Source organism: Saccoglossus kowalevskii, chromosome 19 (assembly GCF_978046115.1).
Source record: "Saccoglossus kowalevskii chromosome 19, keSacKowa6.1, whole genome shotgun sequence".
NCBI classification, from domain to species: Eukaryota; Metazoa; Hemichordata; class Enteropneusta; family Harrimaniidae; genus Saccoglossus; species Saccoglossus kowalevskii.
Window position 1 is genome coordinate 29760288 of NC_140659.1, and position 21621 is coordinate 29781908.

Genomic DNA, 21621 nt, shown 5'->3' on the forward strand with positions numbered 1-21621 from the left:
CATATGGACATGTCACGTGAAAATGTTTGTATGAGCTCGTCTGCCATCGAATCTGCACACCTTCGTCCTAAGCAAACCGTGTTATAAATCAAATATTTCTCTAATCATTAATAACACGTCTTGGATGGTGAATCTTTGATTTGAATATTAACAACATAGTTTAATCGCGTTATGCAACTTCACACGAGTTAGTGATCGTGCGCGCCATGAACGAGCGGCGAACGAGCCTGCAATTTGCTGGTCTAATCGGACGGCAACCCACAAAGTATATATATTTGAACAAATATTTCAACAATTCCAGTTCATTGTCATTATTGCGTATAATTCTGTAAAATTGTAAACATATATTAAACTGACTACCACTTCAGGTAAACATCTAGTCACTGTTTTGAGTTTTTTCACCTTTCACCTTTTTCGGAAACCCCATTTTTTACAATACCTGTGACAAACGCGAAAATAAGTCTATTTGGCCCAAATTAAAAGAAAAAAAAGAAACAATGTTGCACCAATACTTTGGCTGAAAAACTATGATAATGGTGTTCAAGGGGTTACACGTATTCAAGAGATCATAACGTTAACTCCAAGATATTACATTTGATTTCCACATTTGAGTATCACTCAACTACATATCTACTTGTAACGCATATACCTATACGCTATACGTAAATATCATTGCACAGTTTATATACGGTGTTCCTAAATTCTAATCGACGATCAACTCCATCACTAAACAGCGTTGCATATTTCAACGACATTGTCGATTTCGACCTACGTCGGATTTTAATCAGATCATTTCGGCTCTAGAGGGCGTGTTTTTTTGCAACCAACTTGATACACGCAGCGTTTAAAGAAATACTCTTCGAAAGCAAAACTCGAAACCTCAGTGATCCTATTTTCAAAAAGCGCCTCGAAAAACGGTTTAACTTATTAATTGAAGATGGATTCAAAGTGTCGTGTTCTATCTTCACGGCTTACATGGAACGGATATAAATGTTCAGTGTTGCGATACAGAGATACTAGTGTCAGTTACTTCACTTCCTCGGCAACATTTGCAGCATCCGACAACAGCCCGCATATGCTTCTTAAACGTATCGCTCATTCTGTGGTAGATAATCGGATTACAGCAGCAGTTGCTATAGGCAACCAGTCGCAATACTGTAAAGGTGATGTAAGTCCAGCCTGAATCCCCTAAATTATGGAAGTTGTACGTGAAGTCTCTAACAGCGTTGAACAGAAACTGTGGTCCCCAGCACGCCGCAAATAACAGCCAAATAATCAATAACATTTTAACGAGCTTCTTCTTTTGTTTGAGGCTTTGATCAGCCTTTACGTCACGATCAGGTCCATCGCCGATGTGTTGTCGAGTCCACAAACAGTGCGCGATACGAACGTAGACAACACCGATGATAAGAAGAGGTACAACCCACAGCAACACCAGGAGTACCGCTGAATAGACAAGAGTACCTGTTGTTTGAAATGTCTCTTCGAAAGTGTTGTGGATTGTTGCGTTTGTTGACCACATTTCTTGGCAGGTAGTATGCATGTTATCTACCGTATTCGATTCGCAGATTTGTCTAGTTCCGTAAACAAACAACAACGGTGACATGATCAGCGCCGACACAAACCATATTACGGTAAGTAACACAACCGCTCGTCGGTTTGTGCGCAGTCGTATGGCTTTGATTGGATACACGATGGCAATGTGTCGATCCGCGGCAATTGCCGTAAGAGTCAGCACGTTAATAGCGACCGATGAAGTCTGGACAAACCGTGATATTTTACACATTGCCTCACCAAACGGCCAATTCGTCGTCAATGAATATAAGGCATCAAAAGGAAGACAGAAAACTGCTAAAGCCAAGTCCGAACACGCCAGTGACAATAAATATATGTTCGTCACAGTTCTCATACGGCGAAATTTCACTAAGATTATGACAACAGCAGAATTCCCCAGAACAGCAACAATAAAAACAATTACATAAAGTATTGTCACGGTTACTGTAAATGAAGTTGGAAAATCGGGGAAAATAAATTTTGGAAAATCGCCGCACGGACCATATATGATGTCCAACAAATGGAGAATCTGTTCACAAACCGATTCATTCCTCACTATATCCGTACAATTCTCACGTAAATTGGCGATGAATGATTCTGGCAGATCATGATCACGCAAAAATTTCTCCCAAATATCGAAAGGTGACATTTTGATGAGTTAAGTCCTTAACTTAGTCCAAAACTGATCATTGGCGCGTGTGAGACCGCAAGAGCAACTTTCATTACCAAGAACGGACTGTCGCACGTCGGCTCGGTTCGTTGGTATTTAAACTATCGCATATGTGTTCACTGGAGCATGGCAACGCTACGATCACGTGCATCCATACCATGGCAAATATTAAGTATGTTGTCCGATTTATTCACATGATATATTAAAACCACAAGTGCAAAATAAATGTCATCCGTTAGAAAGAGAGCGTGGTTCCGCCACAGATTTTTCAAATAACAATCATCAAGTGGGCATTTGAAATTATTTTAATTAACAAACTCAGTTTCATGGTCAGTCAGCTGAATATTTCATCCTATGACGTGACCGGAAGCTAAATGTCCCGTTGCTACACAATGCTAAAGATAACACACCTCCAGCAGAAGGTAACACCTGACTCGAGTCTGAAAATAATATTTTTAGCTCACCCTTTCTTTTCTTCAATGCACAATTTACACTGTCCAAAGAAAAAGCATTTTACTGTCACATGTGTCACTAATTTGGAAAATTGCATTATGCTTATTCAGTTACGATTTTCATTTCATGTTGATTTTCGTTCCATATTTATTACAAAATGTGATTCAATAGTACGTACGACTAATTCAATGCTCATGCACTATGAATTAATTACGCACAGGTGTATATGCACATCAAGTTTCGGATAAATTCACGTGTTTGATAAATAATATAACAATCCAATACCGTCTAGTTCCATAACTGGTATGAGGCGGATGGTGCAGGGTTGCTCGAAAACAGTAACATATTAGGATTCAACTATTAAACTTATTTTTCAGCAGCATTAAAAAAACGTATACTTTATTTAAACGCATGGAATAACAAAATACATTTTTATCACATCCTTGTATTCAGAGATATTTATTAAAACCTGAGACAGAAGTTCTCGCAAACGATAAGTTATAAAATCAAACTTCCTTTTTGTCGTGGAATTAATGTAGCAACCAAGGAGTTCGAAACTCGGCTAATGACATTAGCGTATCGGCGATGGTCGAACCTTTTACACAGCAAAACGCCCTCAGTCGGTAAGAAATACAAATTACCTAAACTCAAATACTCGCCGATAGAGGGCATAATTGTGAAGTCGCCAATTTAACGAATAATATTGCGTATGCATGGTAGATATGCTATACCAGTTATAATTATCAGAGTTAACATGGAATATGACGTCATCAGAGGCGAGGAATTAAATGTTGGTTGGTAACTGAGAAAGTGTATACATGCGCGATGTCATAGTAACACGTTTTACCTATACCACACTCAGCATCTGAAACAGTATCTTTATATAAGATACCAGATTAATCAAGCATATAGTAAGATTTGTGTGTAAAATATAGTGGATATGGAAAAAATCATTTGCAGTTCGACAAATATATTTAATGTTGACGAACACTATACACGCGGGATGAAGATTAGAACATTCGTCTATTCGTTTACTCATTTGAATTTTAAAAATAAACATACTTCTTTGTTCAACTATTGTCGGTTTTATGTACTGAACGCACGGTGCTTGGTCTGCCTTACAGTTGTTCTCGGCACAGGGGCGTGAAATTGTGGTGAGCGAGAGGCCTTTCAAGTTCGTAACTCGAAATGAGGGCGCACTAAATAAGGTACACACTTTGTATGCCACATAAATTTAATAATAAAAAAAAAACTGCCAGACACTTCTAATACTGGTTCCAAACTTGGGAATATAACCCAGAAGTGAACTCATGAATGGAAAACGTGTTAGTGTCATATTCTTTCATTTCCTTTGCCCCGCTACAACAGGTGGTTCATTCCCGTACCTTGACCTTTCAGATGAGGAAGCTCTCAATGTCAACGAAGTCAAAACATCGATTCCACACGTGACCCCTGTTAACTGACGTATTCCTTAACATGTGTGTTACTATGACCTCTAGCTATAGTCGGCAGTGAAATATTATGCGAAATATTATTTTTTTTGGTTATGGACTAAATTTACTGATATATCATACTTATAAATATAAGGTTTGGTATCAGGATTAAATATTCAGACACAGAAACTCAAGAGACTAAGAAAGTTACTGTAATTTTACTGATTGTTGTATTTTGATTTCTCTATTTATTCAATTTGTCGAAAACGTTTTGTTCCGGGATAATGTACTGATTCAAAAAAAAATGGGTAATAAAAAGTGAACATATACTCAATGATGGAATAAATTAAATTTACTTTAAAAATCGAGAAAGAAAAACTCATATTGATTTTAGGGTGTTTGGAAGATGACGCCTAAACGGTATTTATTGAGAACATGGCAGGAAGTCATTAGCATACAATCGCAATAACCTGTGACTAACCAATTAATTTAGATGTTGAACAGCCGAGAACAGGGTAGCTGTGTCTGCGTAAACTGCGGTGGACGCCTTGCACAATAGTAGACCACCCATGTTCTTCTTGTTGCGAGATCTCGCGTTATGCGTGAAATCATACGTAAAAACAGGACAAAATACGTTACAGCGTCCTAGAGGGATTTGAAAAACGCGAAACTATCTTTTTGTGTTTTCACGCTTTAATAATGTGCTATATGATGAAAGTCAATTCTGATAAAGTAATGCCAAATTTCCTTTCGAAAGATATGGCAGAAGCTCGCGCCTTTTACGCATTACGCGAGATCTCGGAGTTAAAGGAAATCATCTACTCCGATGATGGGTGTGAATTTAAAAGCGCTCATACCGAAATGAGACATAATTAAGTAATTACGGTATAAAGACAGTAATAATACACGTGTCTCCATACTCGTAGAGTATGTCCTAAGCTGTAATTTATTGATTTTAGTGATAGTCATACTGGGGGGGGGGGGGGTCAGTCATGTTTTGATATATCAACTGAGATTGGATATAGCTCGTTATGCATTATACACCACCACATTTATATAACGTGAACTACTGTAAAACATGTATTTTTAGCTAGCATGTTATTTAACTAATTTAGCTTATCTGTAATTTCGCTAATTCAAGATATCGCTAATTTAAAATAAAGTACATTTTCACAAAGAGATTGCTAGCTAAATTAAGATTCAGTTAATTCATGCATAGATTCAAATTCGCTAAAATGTCATGTAGCTATTTAAACATGTTGTATAGTACTTTTCGTTCACCTGAAGCATACGTTGTCCCACATAACATCGATTCATACTGATTAAATACATAAGATACTTTTGATATTTTAATTTATTAAAATAAATAATAATTATTTAAATGTTGTTTTATAGTACTTTTCGTCCACCTGAAGCATACGTTGTCCCACATAACATCGATTCATACTGATTAAATACATAAGATACTTTTGATATTTTATTTTATTAAAATAAATAAAAAATAATTAAATGTTGCGTTAAGATATAAACTATATTACATCACACAAACCATTGCTGCCCGAGAGAACAAGTGGCCTCTTGATATGAAACATAGAATTAATCGACTGTACATACTATAAGCATACATACAGAACAACACTCACATATAATTAAACGAGTACATCAAGTAAAACACTTGGTTAAAACATTTCTTACATTTTTCGAAAATCTTTACTTTTAATTGTAATTACTCAGGAAGATATCTCATTAAACCACACAAATAAATTCAACACAATTCGTCTGTTCTGTATATATTAACATATCATACTTTTAATCACACGAGATAATTATTAACAAAACATTGTATTGGAAACTTTCGATTAAATTTAATTTAATTTAAATAGGCTTTAGTTTGCTTACAATTTTTTTCCGCGTAAACAGTTCCTTCTCAGATCACGTGATCATAACGTGATCGCTAAATGTGTAACGATTTGTGCTAATAACTCCAATATCGACGATGACTGCTTATTCAAATCACGTTTTTTATTTTCGTCTGTCATGATATGGTCTGCGTGATGACTACCATCAGTTACGCCGTATTGACAGCGAGGCTGATGGTTAGTTACTGCGAACATCAACCTCAGTGTTAATACGGAGTAAAAGATGAAGAAGCAGAACACGTGACTAGTTGAACTTCACTCGGATAGGAACGTGCGCAGACGAGTGTTGAACCTGTGAAGATGAGAAAAGAATGGTAAATTTGCAAATCGTTGAGATAAAGAATTAAATATTAATTTTTGCTAGACTACAATTCAAAAATCTCATAATGTCGTGATTGTTGAAATAAATTTGTCGCCATTAGACGGATGTTTGCACGATGACGCCATATACCTCACTCAGCCTTCCTCTTTCTAATTGTCTAATGATTTTCAGGGTTTCATGACAACGGCGGATTTTAGAAATCGCCTTTGTTTGTTCAATTTAAGTATCCGGGCAATTATTCACAGACTGGTTTTTTAGCAGCCGTTATACCCAGTGAATGGCAAATTCGAATTGTGTACCCGTCGTGCATTGCAAGTAAACGTCTTGAATTGAGTTGTACGTTTCCCCTACATGAACTTTAGATAACCGCGGTACATCTTTGGATATGAATATTCACTGCTTCACTCTAGTGAGTTTAGTATAGCAAGGGCAGTCAAGGACCCGAGGCACAATCAGGTGTCGATGTGATGGATACTATTTTAGAATCAGACAGATAGAGAGCGCGCGGCGAACTACACTGATTCGCTATCAACCGGTGGGTGCGAGGTCATCACGTGATGAAAAGTACACAGATAACGTCGGATGTTGCCATACAAAGAACGTGTGTACAAAGTTTACCAAACAAGAAAGTATCGACTTTATCGCTCAGTGAAATGTTTGCTGCAGCCCTGAACTGTGAAGGTTGAATAAAATAAATGCAACCAGTGATATTGGCTGATAGTAACTATAATATCACTCGGCTATCGGTAGATCATTATTTCCACTATTGATTCAATTTAACCTATTTCGCCTCGTCTGTTTTTTCCACGTTTGGTCAAAGATTTCAATCAAGACCTGTAGCCAATGAGAAATTGTTTCAATTTTATCCAAAACTAATGAGGAAATAATATATACCACAATTGGCTGGAAAACAAAACAATTACGATATTGTACCATAGAGGAACAATAAAGTACGATTTAAATTAAAACATTATTTTAGCAACACACATAACAATATTCATTCGGTGAAATGAAGTAAAACGCGTGTGCCCGAATTTACCTATACGTACAGCTAATTCGAAGCGCATGCGCACTAGCGTTTTTTTATTATTGTATCGCACGAATGTTGCTAGATTTACAATAAATCATTCTCTTTTTATCAAGATATATCATCAAACAAAATTGATTTAAACATTAAAATTTTTCAAAGCTATCTACATTTCCTCTTTAATGTTGCCCAAGTCATGGAACAGTTCTCCCGAGAACAGCAGCGTCAGGTATTTCAGCGAGATTTCAAAATACATAGTAATCTTTGTTGTAGTTGTTTTTAAAAAAAGATAAGTAGGGTATGCACGCTGTGGACCTTTGGCACACTGAAAGACTACTCTTATCTCTAGACGATATTAAAGCAATCGCTAACTACCGAGGAATGTTACTAGTTAGAACAACATAGCAGGGGGACGTGAACTTGGTTTACTAGATTGCGGAAAATTACCTTAGATTTGGGGACAAATTATTCTGGTTAATTTCACATATTTATCTTATACAAGATGCATTTAGCGCTACAAATCATACGCCTCCTTTGTTCAACTCCAATTACGAATTTTTTAACAGTTGAGTGCAGCGATATTTGAATGGATGTGTGAGTATATATTTATAAAAAGTAAATCTTTATAATATTTTAGCGTACCATTTTTGATGGAATCGCATTCAGTGGTTGGTTGCGTCGTCTGGTGAATATTAAAACATAATCATTTCACGCGTATGACTGCGTTCTGTATGGGCAACACATTTCTAAGTGGATTGCTGCTATTAAACATTGTATGTACTGGTTAATGTGTCAAAGGTCAAAGTTATGACAATTGTTTATCATGGCAACTAACTCACATAGACTTAGCACGTGGAACCGGGTTATAGACGATACTGTTTTGTTCATGTGCAAAGTCGGAACACTGCTATGTTCAGTTTTGAATTATGACGTAATAGCCGAATAGAAACAAAGCAGGGACTGTTAAACGTGAACTGAAGCAGAGGATTGGCTGTGATCAAAATAACAAAATTGGAAATTACGGTGAAATGTTCATGAATCTAACTTTTCTTGATTTTGGAACTATTTATAATAAATACTCAATCAATTATATTCGAAAAAAAAAGAAATGTTCCTCTAGCATAAACATGTGTGTGTTTTAAATCACGTTGAAAAAAGGTCTTCGGAAAGTCATGCGACAAATTTCATAGATGTTTTGCTATACTTAAATTTTAAACCCGTTTTGGCGGGAAAATTTCCACGAGACGATATGCAAAGAATTAGAACCCATATATGGACCCCCCTCGTGGTAACAATGTTGCATTTCTAGCGATAACTACGCCATGTTGCTATCTTTGAATGACACACATATGATAAATGACATATTTAGGCGACCTTAAATGACATTATCTTATCACCACACCCTTAAGTAGCGTCCTTACACCAATTACTCGCAAAAAATAATGAATTATTTGGATAATAATCTTAAAATTAACAACGAAATTATATTCTTCTTTTACATTTCATTTTTTTTATATTATAAAAATTAAAGTTAAAAAAGTATCGCCGACCTTTTCGAAATTAAGAAACATGATTAGTGTACTGAATAAAAAAACACATATATACTAATTTTTCTTAAGCTTGGTCATTGCAGACCTGGTCATCAATACTTTGATCGGCGCACAGCAACAAATGATGACCGTATGCCAAATGTGCTATGTTTGAAATTACTGACATATTCCACGCCAGTATCTGAAAACAAGTCATTTACACGATTTCAATGCCGCAAAACGGTACATCAAATAACCGATAATAGTAATTTACTCTTAGTTTTCTCAGAAACATACCGTTTCCACTACGTCATTATAACAATTATGTGCAACCGTAAACTGACTGGGCGCAATAAATCAAACACCACAACGCGAAGACATCATAAGTTGGCTGGCCCCGTATGTGTACTCTAAATTGAACGACCCAAAGACAAATAAAAGGTTAACGAACGTACAACTTAATATCAAGAAATTTATTGTCCAATAAAACAGTGACGTGATCTGCAATCCTACTTAAAGTAGCCGACTTCTCTCCTGACATGGGCAGCCCATCTGGTCGTTGGAAAGACCGCCATGTGCCGTTGCGTGGATATTCAGCAACAGAATGTTTTACAGCTTTTTATGATACTTATATATTAATGAACAGGTATGGATGTATGAACTTACCGGCGGTTGTGCGGCGCCCCATGTGCCACAGTGCTGCTCGATCTCGATGCGGCTACGCTCGAATGATGAGATGCTCACCCCTTGGCGAAATGTCTGCATCTGTCGCAATTCGTTGTCAGATTTCTACTGCGCAATGAACGGTGCGCGGTCATCGGAGATATGTACCTCATATCGCCTGGTACCGATCTTGCGTGATGTTTATTCAGAACCTGCGCGTTGCCATCCTCATGCAGATAAGCCGCATGTACCTTTGAAAGGCGCGCGTTGCCATGCCTATTCATTCACAGTTGTTATTTTCCTTTTGCCTCCAATTAGCCAGAGTTAATACTTTGGAAGTGAGGGGCTACCGTTGACAAGAAAAAAAAGCTCTCGAGAATAACATAAGGCAAAGTGTGTGTAAATTAGTGACAAAAATATTAACACAGCTTACAATAGCAAACATTGATGTACTACGTTACTTATAAACCAAACCAAACATAGCACGCGGTCGACTCCCGTTAAACAAATACGATCACAAACACACAGTGAACTAACAGCGGAATAGTATTTTTACCCCAAAAATTGTACCTCATTGTATTTTCTCGTTTCTTCAGACATCAAATTATTATGTTCAATAATTTTTATTGGGTTATAATAACACCACGACGATGCATTCTGTAAGTACTCGTATCAACTCCCCGGGAAACCTGTTGCCAAGGTAGAGCCGTTATTAATCGCCTGCTTAGGTAATGTCTCCGCATTTTTACGATTCGATAGAAAACATCCTAAGTTTAACAACCCTCTGTTCATCTATTCACCACTTTGCAATAAACGATATGCTACCCACAGGGGAGGAACAATGAAATATTTGAGGTTATATCTTTATTGAATGTTTTACCCTCCCAATTTCGGCACACTTGCAGTATTTGAACTTTGTACTAACTGCAAGCTTTATCAACGTAACTCATCAAATAGAAAACATTTAATAACTGCAAAAATATATAATTTTGTCACGGCTTGGCCCTTTCAACATGTATGTTTGGCACCCAAGTAAAATCAGCGATGTTGAAATAATATTTGTTTTTATTTCAATCTCATTATTATGGTTGTTATACGACATGTAGCAGTCGTAAATTCAACATCACCCAATTCTACTTCTACATTGCCAGGAATTACCAACCAACATATGTATTTGAATTTTCTTTCCCGCCATTTTGATTGATTCAGTGAATATGCTTATGATATACTGTGATAACCGTTCTGCGCGGGAAACTAGTTCTAATCATTATTAGGGTTCGACCATTAATTTTTCAGAGGCGGTTAGACTCGAATTTTGTTTTGTACTCGATTACTGAATAATATGACATTGTGGGTCCCTCGATATAGCTTAATTTTCCAACTAATACTTGTTTTCACACTAAACAAAACTGACGAGAGTCTGTCGCCCGACTCAGAGCAGAGATATTTTGACCGAAAAAGGCGGAAATAAATACTCGTTAGGACGACAGGGGATTTAAATTTGGTCTAAAGAAGCCTATTATTTTTTGCCTATATTTGTGAAATCTGGCCCGTGTCAGGAATGTTTTTCCAAAAAAGTTGATCTCCCTATATCTATGGAATTTTTGGTGAAAAGTAACCCATTTGGGTGGCACATTAACCTTTCACAAGTACCCCTCCTCCGGGATTTCACACAAGCCTTTAATTTTTGAACTCCCCAAAAAATGATCTTCACAATGAATCAACAGGTGTCCGGTATGTACAGGGGCCATCAGTGATGATGCAGACACTATTTCAGAATAACCTGAAATGCGAGCTTAAGACGGCAAATGAACTTTGGCCTAAAATGGCACCAATCGCAGTACACCAAAAATAAACAGAATATGGCTCTCATATCTAAATTAATCACATAAATAGCAATTTCAAAACGAGAGAAAAATAGTATAATTATTGTAATTGAACAAAACATTTATTAGCGAATAATCACACTCATTCAAACTTATAAGAGACAGGTTCAACAAGACAGTTTAAATATCTTTAATTAAGGTGACTTGGACAATTTTATATTGGTAAACTCGACGGCAGCAACAAGAAATGTACTCAGCAAATGAGTGTATAGATGACAACAAATATTAATTATTTTATATTTATCACTAAGCTGTTGAACAGTTTTACATAAATCATGTCTAATCAAACGTAAGCTGACAGCGAGTCGTCGGCACAGGTGGTACAGGGACCGGTGAATGGTACGAAGGAGTGGAGGTCAGAGTCCAAGATGACCTGTGTGTAAAACACGTCTCTTTGGCGGTGTGTTATCTTCCCGACATGGAACACATTGTATTAAAATGTTAGATGTTAGCCGAATATCTCTGGCATATGTACATGCGATTACTGTATTTTGCCAATGTACATCGCTTCGACATTGCTATAGCATTAACACGGTTAATTCAGAGCTCTATACGGTGTGAAAACAGATATTGTTACTCAAAGAATGGATGTGACAATGGATTTAATGAAACACTAACACAACTGGGTACCAACCCTGATCAACATCGCTGTCTCCAATACATATACACTGCGATGGCAAACACGTTATACCGCAAAAAGTGTCATCGAAGAAAAAAATGATATCACTACAGCAACATGATTTGTATTTGTTGCCCATTTGTCCTTATCTTTGTGTGTCTACTTCTATTAGTGGTGTGGAACCTAAATGAGACTGGACTTTGGAATGTATTTTTGTGTAGCTGATTGAAATAATATGTGTAATCAACTGTTTAAATGCCGTCATATTGCATCCTCTGATACACGATACACGAATACATGACATACGGAAACATGACATGAATATGTCAAACTGTTTATATGTCCACACTTCAAGCATCATATAGGTATCGGAAACATGACCTGAACACGTTGGAAAACAGTATGGTATGGAAAGTATGGTTTGTATATTGGAAAGTATGGTTTGTACATTGGAAAGTATGGTTTGCATATTGGAAAGTATGGTTTGTATATTGGAAAGTATGATTTGTATATTGGAAAGTATGGTTTGTATATTGGAAAGTATGATGTGTATATTGGAAAGTATGGTTTGTATATTGGAAAGTATGGTGTGTATATTGGAAAGTATGGTTTGTATATTGGAAAGTATGGTTTGTATATTGGAAAGTATGGTTTGTATATTGGAAAGTATGGTGTGTATATTGGAGAGTATGGTTTGTATATTGGAAAGTATGGTGTGTATATTGGAAAGTGTGGTTTGTATATTGGAAAGTATGGTTTGTATATTGGAAAGTATGATTTGTATATTGGAAAGTATGGTTTGTATATTGGAAAGTATGATGTGTATATTGGAGAGTATGGTTTGTATATTGGAAAGTATGGTTTGTATATTGGAAAGTATGGTGTGTATATTGGAGAGTATGGTTTGTATATTGGAAAGTATGGTGTGTATATTGGAAAGTATGGTGTGTATATTGGAGAGTATGGTTTGTATATTGGAAAGTATGGTGTGTATATTGGAAAGTATGGTTTGTATATTGGAAAGTATGGTTTGTATATTGGAAAGTATGGTGTGTATATTGGAGAGTATGATTTGTATATTGGAAAGTATGGTTTGTATATTGGAAAGTATGGTGTGTATATTGGAGAGTATGGTTTGTATATTGGAAAGTATGGTGTGTATATTGGAAAGTATGGTTTGTATATTGGAAAGTATGGTTTGTATATTGGAAAGTATGATGTGTATATTGGAAAGTATGGTTTGTATATTGGAAAGTACGATTTGTGTATTGGAAAGTATGGTTTGTATATTGGAAAGTACGATTTGTATATTGGAAAGTATGGTTTGTATATTGAAAAGTATGGTGTGTATATTGGAAAGTATGGTGTGTATATTGGAAAGTATGGTTTGTATATTGAAAAGTATGGTGTGTGTATATTGGAAAGTATGGTGTGTATATTGGAAAGTATGGTTTGTATGTTGAAAAGTATGGTGTGTATATTGAAAAGTATGGTGTGTATATTGGAAAGTATGGTTTGTATATTGGAAAGTATGATTTGTATATTGGAAAGTATGGTTTGTATATTGAAAAGTATGGTGTATATATTGGAAAGTATGAGTGTATATTGGAAAGTATGATTTGTATATTGGAAAGTATGGTTTGTATATTGAAAAGTATGGTGTATATATTGGAAAGTATGGTGTGTATATTGGAAAGTATGGTTTGTATATTGAAAAGTATGGTGTGTATATTGGAAAGTATGGTGTGTATATTGGAAAGTATGGTTTGTATATTGGAAAGTATGGTTTGTATATTGGAAAGTATGGTGTGTATATTGGAAAGTATGGTTTGTATATTGGAAAGTATGGTTTGTATATTGGAAAGTACGATTTGTATATTGGGAAGTATGGTGTGTATATTGGAAAGTATGGTTTGTATATTGGAAAGTACGATTTGTATATTGGAAAGTATGGTTTGTATATTGGAAAGTATGGTTTGTATATTGGAAAGTATGATTTGTATATTGGAAAGTATGATTTGTATATTGGAAAGTATGGTTTGTATATTGGGAATTATGGTTTGTATATTGGAAAGTATGGTTTGTATATTGGAAAGTATGGTGTGTATATTGGAAAGTATGATTTGTATATTGGAAAGTATGATTTGTATATTGAAAGTATGGTTTGTATATTGGAAAGTATGGTTTGTATATTGGAAAGTACGATTTGTATATTGGAAAGTATGGTTTGTATATTGGAAAGTATGGTGTGTATATTGGAAAGTATGGTTTGTATATTGGAAAGTATGGTTTGTATATTGTAAAGTACGATTTGTATATTGAAAAGTATGGTTTGTATATTGGAAAGTATGGTTTGTATATTGGAAAGTATGGTTTGTATATTGGAAAGTATGGTTTGTATATTGGAAATTATGGTTTGTATATTGGAAAGTATGGTTTGTATATTGGAAAGTATGGTGTGTATATTGGAAAGTATAATTTGTATATTGGAAAGTATGATTTGTATATTGAAAGTATGGTTTGTATATTGGAAAGTATGGTTTGTATATTGGAAAGTACGATTTGTATATTGGAAAGTATGGTTTGTATATTGGAAAGTATGGTGTGTATATTGGAAAGTATGGTTTGTATATTGGAAAGTATGGTTTGTATATTGGAAAGTATGGTTTGTATATTGGAAAGTACGATTTGTATATTGGAAAGTATGGTTTGTATATTGGAAAGTATGGTGTGTATATTGGAAAGTATGGTTTGTATATTGGAAAGTATGGTTTGTATATTGGAAAGCACGATTTGTATATTGGAAAGTATGGTGTGTATATTGGAAAGTATGGTTTGTATATTGGAAAGTATGGTTTGTATATTGGAAAGTATGGTTTGTATATTGGAAAGTATGGTTTGTGTATTGGAAAGTATGGTTTGTATATTGGAAAGTATGATTTGTATATTGGAAAGTATGATTTGTATATTGGAAAGTATGGTGTGTATATTGGAAAGTATGGTGTGTATATTGGAAAGTATGGTTTGTATATTGGAATGTATGGTTTGTATATTGGAAAGTATGGTTTATATATTGGAAAGTATGGTTTGTATATTGGAAAGTATGGTGTGTATATTGGAAAGTATGGTGTGTATATTGGAAAGTATGGTTTGTATATTGGAATGTATGGTTTGTATATTGGAATGTATGGTTTGTATATTGGAAAGTATGGTTTATATATTGGAAAGTATGGTTTGTATATTGGAAAGTATGGTGTGTATATTGGAAAGTATGGTTTATATATTGGAAAGTATGGTTTGTATATTGGAATGTATGGTTTGTATATTGGAATGTATGGTTTGTTTATTGGAATGTATGGTTTGCATATTGGAAAGTATGGTTTGTATATTGGAAAGTATGGTGTGTATATTGGAAAGTATGGTTTGTATATTGGAATGTATGGTTTGTATATTGGAAAGTATGGTTTGTATATTGGAAAGTATGGTTTGTATATTGGAAAGTATGGTTTGTATATTGGAAAATATGGTGTGTATATTGGAAAGTATGGTGTGTATAATGTTTCTATATTTGTATATTGGAAAGTATTTCTTTGTATTCCACAACATTTAAATGTGCTTTTACTTTTACATTTACTTTAACTTTTTTTTTTGGATAGTATGGTTTGCATGTTGGAAAGTATAATCCTTATGTTAGAAAGTATGGTTCTTACAGTTAAAGTGTAATATAATAATATATAGTTTACGACGGCGAAATGACGGAATTCTAGCAGAAAATATTAAAACAGCTGTATGACCCTTGTTTACTTGAGAGAGAGAACAAAAACTGTGAATTATATCAAACATTTCTCTAAAAATCAAAACCTATCACATCTTGTTGACAGACTATGTTTCGTACTACCCACTGTTATATTACACAGCAATGATATTGATCGGTCTTTATTAACTCGGTTTTTGTTATCGATATATAATCAATAGATTGCCTAGGCCAAAAACCTCAATCGTAAAACACCATGGGACATACAGTTAGCACATCTCGTAAACATTACTACGATAAACGCGAAAAGAGTTACTGCAATGAAAGGGAATACCGTGCAAGGGAGTAATCGTCATTATAGTACTCCTTACCGACAAATATATACATGTATTGTATTAGGTCAAATGCCGATACTGGTCATTAATACCGATTGCATTCAATTCGTGTGTTTTTGTTTACCATAGATGCATTAAATTCCATGTTGGTTAATGCAAATTCTGCACTGAAAGGGACTATTCTTTGTTTAGTCAACTCGGTGAAATTATGATACTTCGGATTTACAAAGAAGACGCCACTGGTAAAGAGCATTGTGAGAGGGATGTTTACTTGCAAACGATGGAATTTTACAGCGGTTTGAGGCGTTACAATACTGATACATTCAAGCAAATATTCAAAACGTCATAGAACAAATATAAACAATCAAAGAACGCTCCTGAAAATAACTCATGTCTGCTGAGAGTATTGGAGGCATATTAAAAATTAATTCAAAATTTAAGATTAGTCTTTCAAACAAGAAGCTTATCAACTAATATTTGTCTGCTATTTGAGATGCACAGCATGAAAACAATTTGATCAACAGTATTGAAGTTTATAGTACTTACAATCTAATTCATTCCTGGATCAGAACACCTCCGCCAGAAGTTCAATTTAAATCTGTGGATCATCCCAGATGAACCAAGTTTCAATGAAATAAGTTGATTATGCTTATTATGCAAATTAGACAATTTGTGAGTTCGAATTTCAATCCAAAATTGTTGGCGTTGTTTCAGGGCATTTATATATACACCAAACCATATTGAAATGCAATATTTGAGATATAGTAGAAAATTGGAATCTTGAAATTATTATGCAAAATAAGCAACTAATATGCATAGATTTCAATCCAAAACTAATTAGGTCTGTTAATTTTTGCGGGCATATATGTACCAAGTTTTATTATAATGTGATGATTAATTGGTGGGAAGCCAATAGCTAAATTACGTAATTATTATAAATGTATATAAACCCAAAACTAATTAGATCGTCGCATTGTCTCAGAGTATTTGTGAACCAAGATTCATTGAAATAAGATGTTATTGGCGTTCGAACGTCGCCTGAAATTCGTCAAGCACGAAAATATATAGGCAGTTTTTCCGGGCTCAAAAATGTGTTATATCATTTGATGATGGTTAATTTCTACGAAGTAAGAATATCTCAATCCCATATTCTTTCTAAAAGATCGCCATTTCGATATTGAGCTATAAAAATAACTTAATAATCAAATTATTCAATTTTCCGGCAAACGTTCGGTCCGCGCATTTTACGCAGTATGCAATATATCTCACTGAACAAAAATCACCCATTACCAATATTGATAAAACATTGCAGTTCATTACCCAATCGCGTTTGTTCTTCTGGTGGTAGTCCTGTCTTGACGACCCATGTTATAAGAAAACTCTTTCCGTCAATACAATGTATACAGAGAAATGTGTCATGCATCGTGCTGTCTGATTGGCTGAAACGGCCCAGCCAGGTTGGAATGCTGACGTTCATTGCCCAATCGCGTTTGTTCTTCTGGTGGTAGTCCTGTCTTGACGACCCATGCTATAAGGAAACTCTTTCCATCAATACAATGTATACAGAGAAATGTGTCATGCATCGTGCTGTCTGATTGGTTGAAACGGCCCAGCCAGGTTGGAATGCTGAAGTTCATTGCCCAATCGCAAGTGTTCATCTCGGGTATTCCTGTCAATCCTGTAGGCCTATGTTATAAATTAAAATTCTTGGTTGAAAATGCCTCGGCATTTTAGAAATGACGTTTAGAACACTTGCGTCATGAATATAACAGTATTGTTATATAGGCACGGTGAATGATTGGCAGTCGGTTGATTCCTACGTGTGAGAGCCTGATTAATGGCTAAAATTTCGCAGTGAACGACCTGATCTGAGTATCCTTGAAGTTGGTATGGTGGACGTTGATTTATTGTTTGTAATGCGAGTCACGTAGTTCTGAATACGTAATACATACTAAACGAGTCTGTTGTTCCACGTCATTAACATGTACTCTCATAATCTTGTAATTCGTACATCAAACTTCACAATGAATCAGTGAGCTACCTTCATTCATTTCCAGTGTTGGGTTTGCATGTATGTAATGTCGAAAACGAGTCTCAGTGTAAGCAATTCTATTAATTCTAAAATTGGTTTAGATACGTTTGATGGGTACTTAGGGGAACTACTTTTATCCTTTTTGGTATCATGTCTGTGACACTGGTGAAATTATTTAGTTTTAGTTTATATTTTGATGTGGTATAATTCTGACTACCCCATCCGTACCTCCCTCCTTGTGGCAATAATAGATATAGCTTATTAAACACGTCGACGATGTACGCATGTTTTTGCAGATTTCATATTAGAAATGACGAGTGACTACAGTCAAACATATTTGAAAACACCTGTCGACGTCATAGTGACGTCACGTCGGTACGTTTGTCTTACATGAAAGGTGTCTAGTGAGACAAGCTTGCATAATGCCAACGAATATCTTCCTGCACGCCCTTGCAAAATACAAAAATGTCGACCGCCCTCTTTAAATAGCTTTTGTTATCATAATACATTAGGTCGTGTGATGGCGCTATCAACTCATGACTATAAAGCATTCGCATTTTGTGTGACTTAGCCATGTACCGACTGAGTACGCCTGAATCATTGTTTCGGTATTCTTCAAGCACGCCACCAACACTACCAGTCGAGGCTTTGAGAATGTGCTCACGTTCAATGCCGTATGTTCCAACAAGTATATCAATATGTGCAGAAAAGTCACGACTTGAATATAATTTGATAGTTAATAATAGTATCAAAATGAGCGATCATTGTCAGCATTGTATTAATGAGATCTATACTAAGAAAGAGAAAATTAGAATAACCGTGAACTGAACGCCTAATGATTTACGGAACACGGAATCTATTATGTTAAGCTCAAGTGTGAAGAACACTCACGTATTATCCGTATCGTCAATTCGTGTGTGGGCATTAATTATATAGTTAATTAGGTTCAAATTAGCATCCTTTCATGAAACATTGATTAGAATATTATATCAATATACTATATTTTTCGCCGTCTTTAGAGGGCAAAATACGCGACACGGGGTTCACGCTCGATCCTGGGACTGATGAGGTCGAGCGTGAACTTTGGTTATGTCGCCAGACAAAACGACCACTACTCGTTTTTATTACATCATACAACCAAATAAAGTCACACCAGACATCCACCGGTTACCAAGGCGATCCCGTAAAAAAATAACTGTGCAGTCATGATTCTAAACATTAACGCAAATGGCACTTACACAAATCACCGTTTCACAAGAGATTTTTATGATTTAATAGTGTTCTTTTTACGGCGGTAAACAGATGCGAATTTGGTTTCACAGGGGTGTAAAATTTACTGGTTATTACAAGAGTGCCACTGAGTGCGATCGTTTGATGATAACATCTGCTGTTCTCCCGCTTCTCAAATTAGAAGTTACACACTAATAGTGAGAGAAAGGAATGGTTCATGTTTGTACAATAAATTTAATTACGTGCACCTGATTCCGGATAGTTCGAATCCAGGCACCTTGTAAGTGTTAATGATCGAAAGTGATGTCTCAAATACAGTGACAATGCACATGGTACATCTACTCTGATGTTGGGAGAGAAAAGAGGAAACCGTGGAGCGGGGTCAAATCAAAGATAATAAGAATAGTTGATATGAAAACGCGGGAACTCAACAAAAGTACGGTCGTATACACGGACACACTAGTATGGATAACCTAAATGAGATCGCCAAGGGAGAGGCCATTAACAGAAAGAGGCAGATTATATTTTCAGACGGAAAAACAGGTACATACTATGTCTGAGAAAATGTGAAAGATAATGTTTAAAAGCGCTCTAATCGCAATCATTCTAAGTATAGATCCACTGCAGGCAAGGTGGTAATAACATTGTTTCGCTCATTAATATCTGAATCTGTGTCTTGCAGGCACACACATAATTACATAATAAGAAGTAAACGACATCGTTAAAGTGTCTATGAGCAAATCGCAACGCCATGATAATTACAATTCCCCAGTGTACTCATTTTTCGATGCTTAATTGAGAATTATTTTTTCGGATAAAACACATCGCGATATATCAAAGCAGCAAATGTGCAATAGAATCGACCATCATCATAGCAGATGGTGTATTCTTTGTAAAATCACCCACACATTGCGATCAACGCCGTCTAATTTTGAAGTAAATGTTAGCAGTTAGACAAGTAGTCGTGCTTTGCGTAAGAGTACTAAACGATAATACAATTTTCAATACGCTTGATTCGATCATTTCCTTCGGCAGTACTGGTTAGCTGCCCACACACACAGACTTCTAATCAATTTCAATTTCAGCGCGTACTCAGCGAAATCACAGGTACTGACGCCGAATACGGGATTTACAACCTGTTTTGTTTTCGTTTTTTTTTATACTCACTTTTGTTCATTTTAAATACCTTCCCAACATTCTGTATACATTTAACAATATGTATCGCCTGAACGATTTGTCAAAATGGATATTTAAATCGATAATTTCGCAAAATAATTCGTTATCGTTTGGTTATATGTTGTCGTTACATTTCTTATTTACAGGGAGGTCGTTACTTCGATTACGCAGATAGTTACACGCACTGAATCACGATATTATGTGTATGTTGTTATTCCACAAACGTATGAGAACAAATTGCATCTTTATGGTTCATTATTTACCTTCTTTCTTGTTGATTGATGCAGATATCTCGATTTTCCAACACTCATTTTCGCGCCATTTTGAATGACATTGAGAACAGTTTGATATCAAATGTGTATGAACACAAACAACTGTTTCCAAACAGCTCTCGTTGTTCAACTTTTTCAATATATTGTTTTTTTATGGATATATATTTATGGATATATACTGTGTATATATTATGATAAAAAACAGTAACCGGAAAAATTGGTTATAATTGTAAATTGTATATGTCCAACGTGTGTGACTGTCATGGATAACGCCAGGCCACACTAGCGTGCGGCATTTATATAGTTTGTTCACACTTTGCGCTGTCACTCTATTCGTATGGTTTTTATTTCATAAGCAGACAACCTATGTAGAATATTCTGACAGTTATGAGTCTTCAAAATGAACATACTATTTTTCATCAGAATTGGTATGCATAAGTTTTTCAAATTTTCACCGTTAAATCCAGAATAATATTTACTAGGTTTTTCAAATAATATGTTATTCAGTCAGGTTGAGCTATTCGTTTTAGGACTAGACAAAATGCCAATCGTTTCGATGAAAACGACATTACAAAAACAATTCAACTTTATCACTTCTGTCTACTTGTTACTAAAAACCTCAAAAATTCTTTGCACGCCAGCATCGCCCAACAAACTGCATTTTCTATCATCATATGAACAGCATACTATTAGAGCAAAATTGTCTATTTTTGCCGAAAGCGAATTTGTCAACAATGAACTAGGCTT

General features: G+C 35.4%; 1 protein-coding gene and 1 non-coding gene across 2 annotated transcripts; both read right to left on the reverse strand.

Moving 5' to 3' along the window:
• Nucleotides 1-994: 994 nt before the first annotated feature.
• Nucleotides 995-2203, reverse strand: LOC100369962 (QRFP-like peptide receptor). The gene has a single exon (XM_002734865.2). It carries the CDS (start codon nt 2201-2203, stop codon nt 995-997), a length of 1209 nt encoding a protein of 402 aa, XP_002734911.2.
• A 3965-nt stretch (nt 2204-6168) lies between these two features.
• Nucleotides 6169-6260, reverse strand: Mir2008 (microRNA mir-2008). Its single transcript, NR_037564.1, has one exon. It is a non-coding gene; the product is annotated as a microRNA mir-2008 (primary transcript).
• Between the last annotated feature and the right edge of the window lie 15361 nt (nt 6261-21621).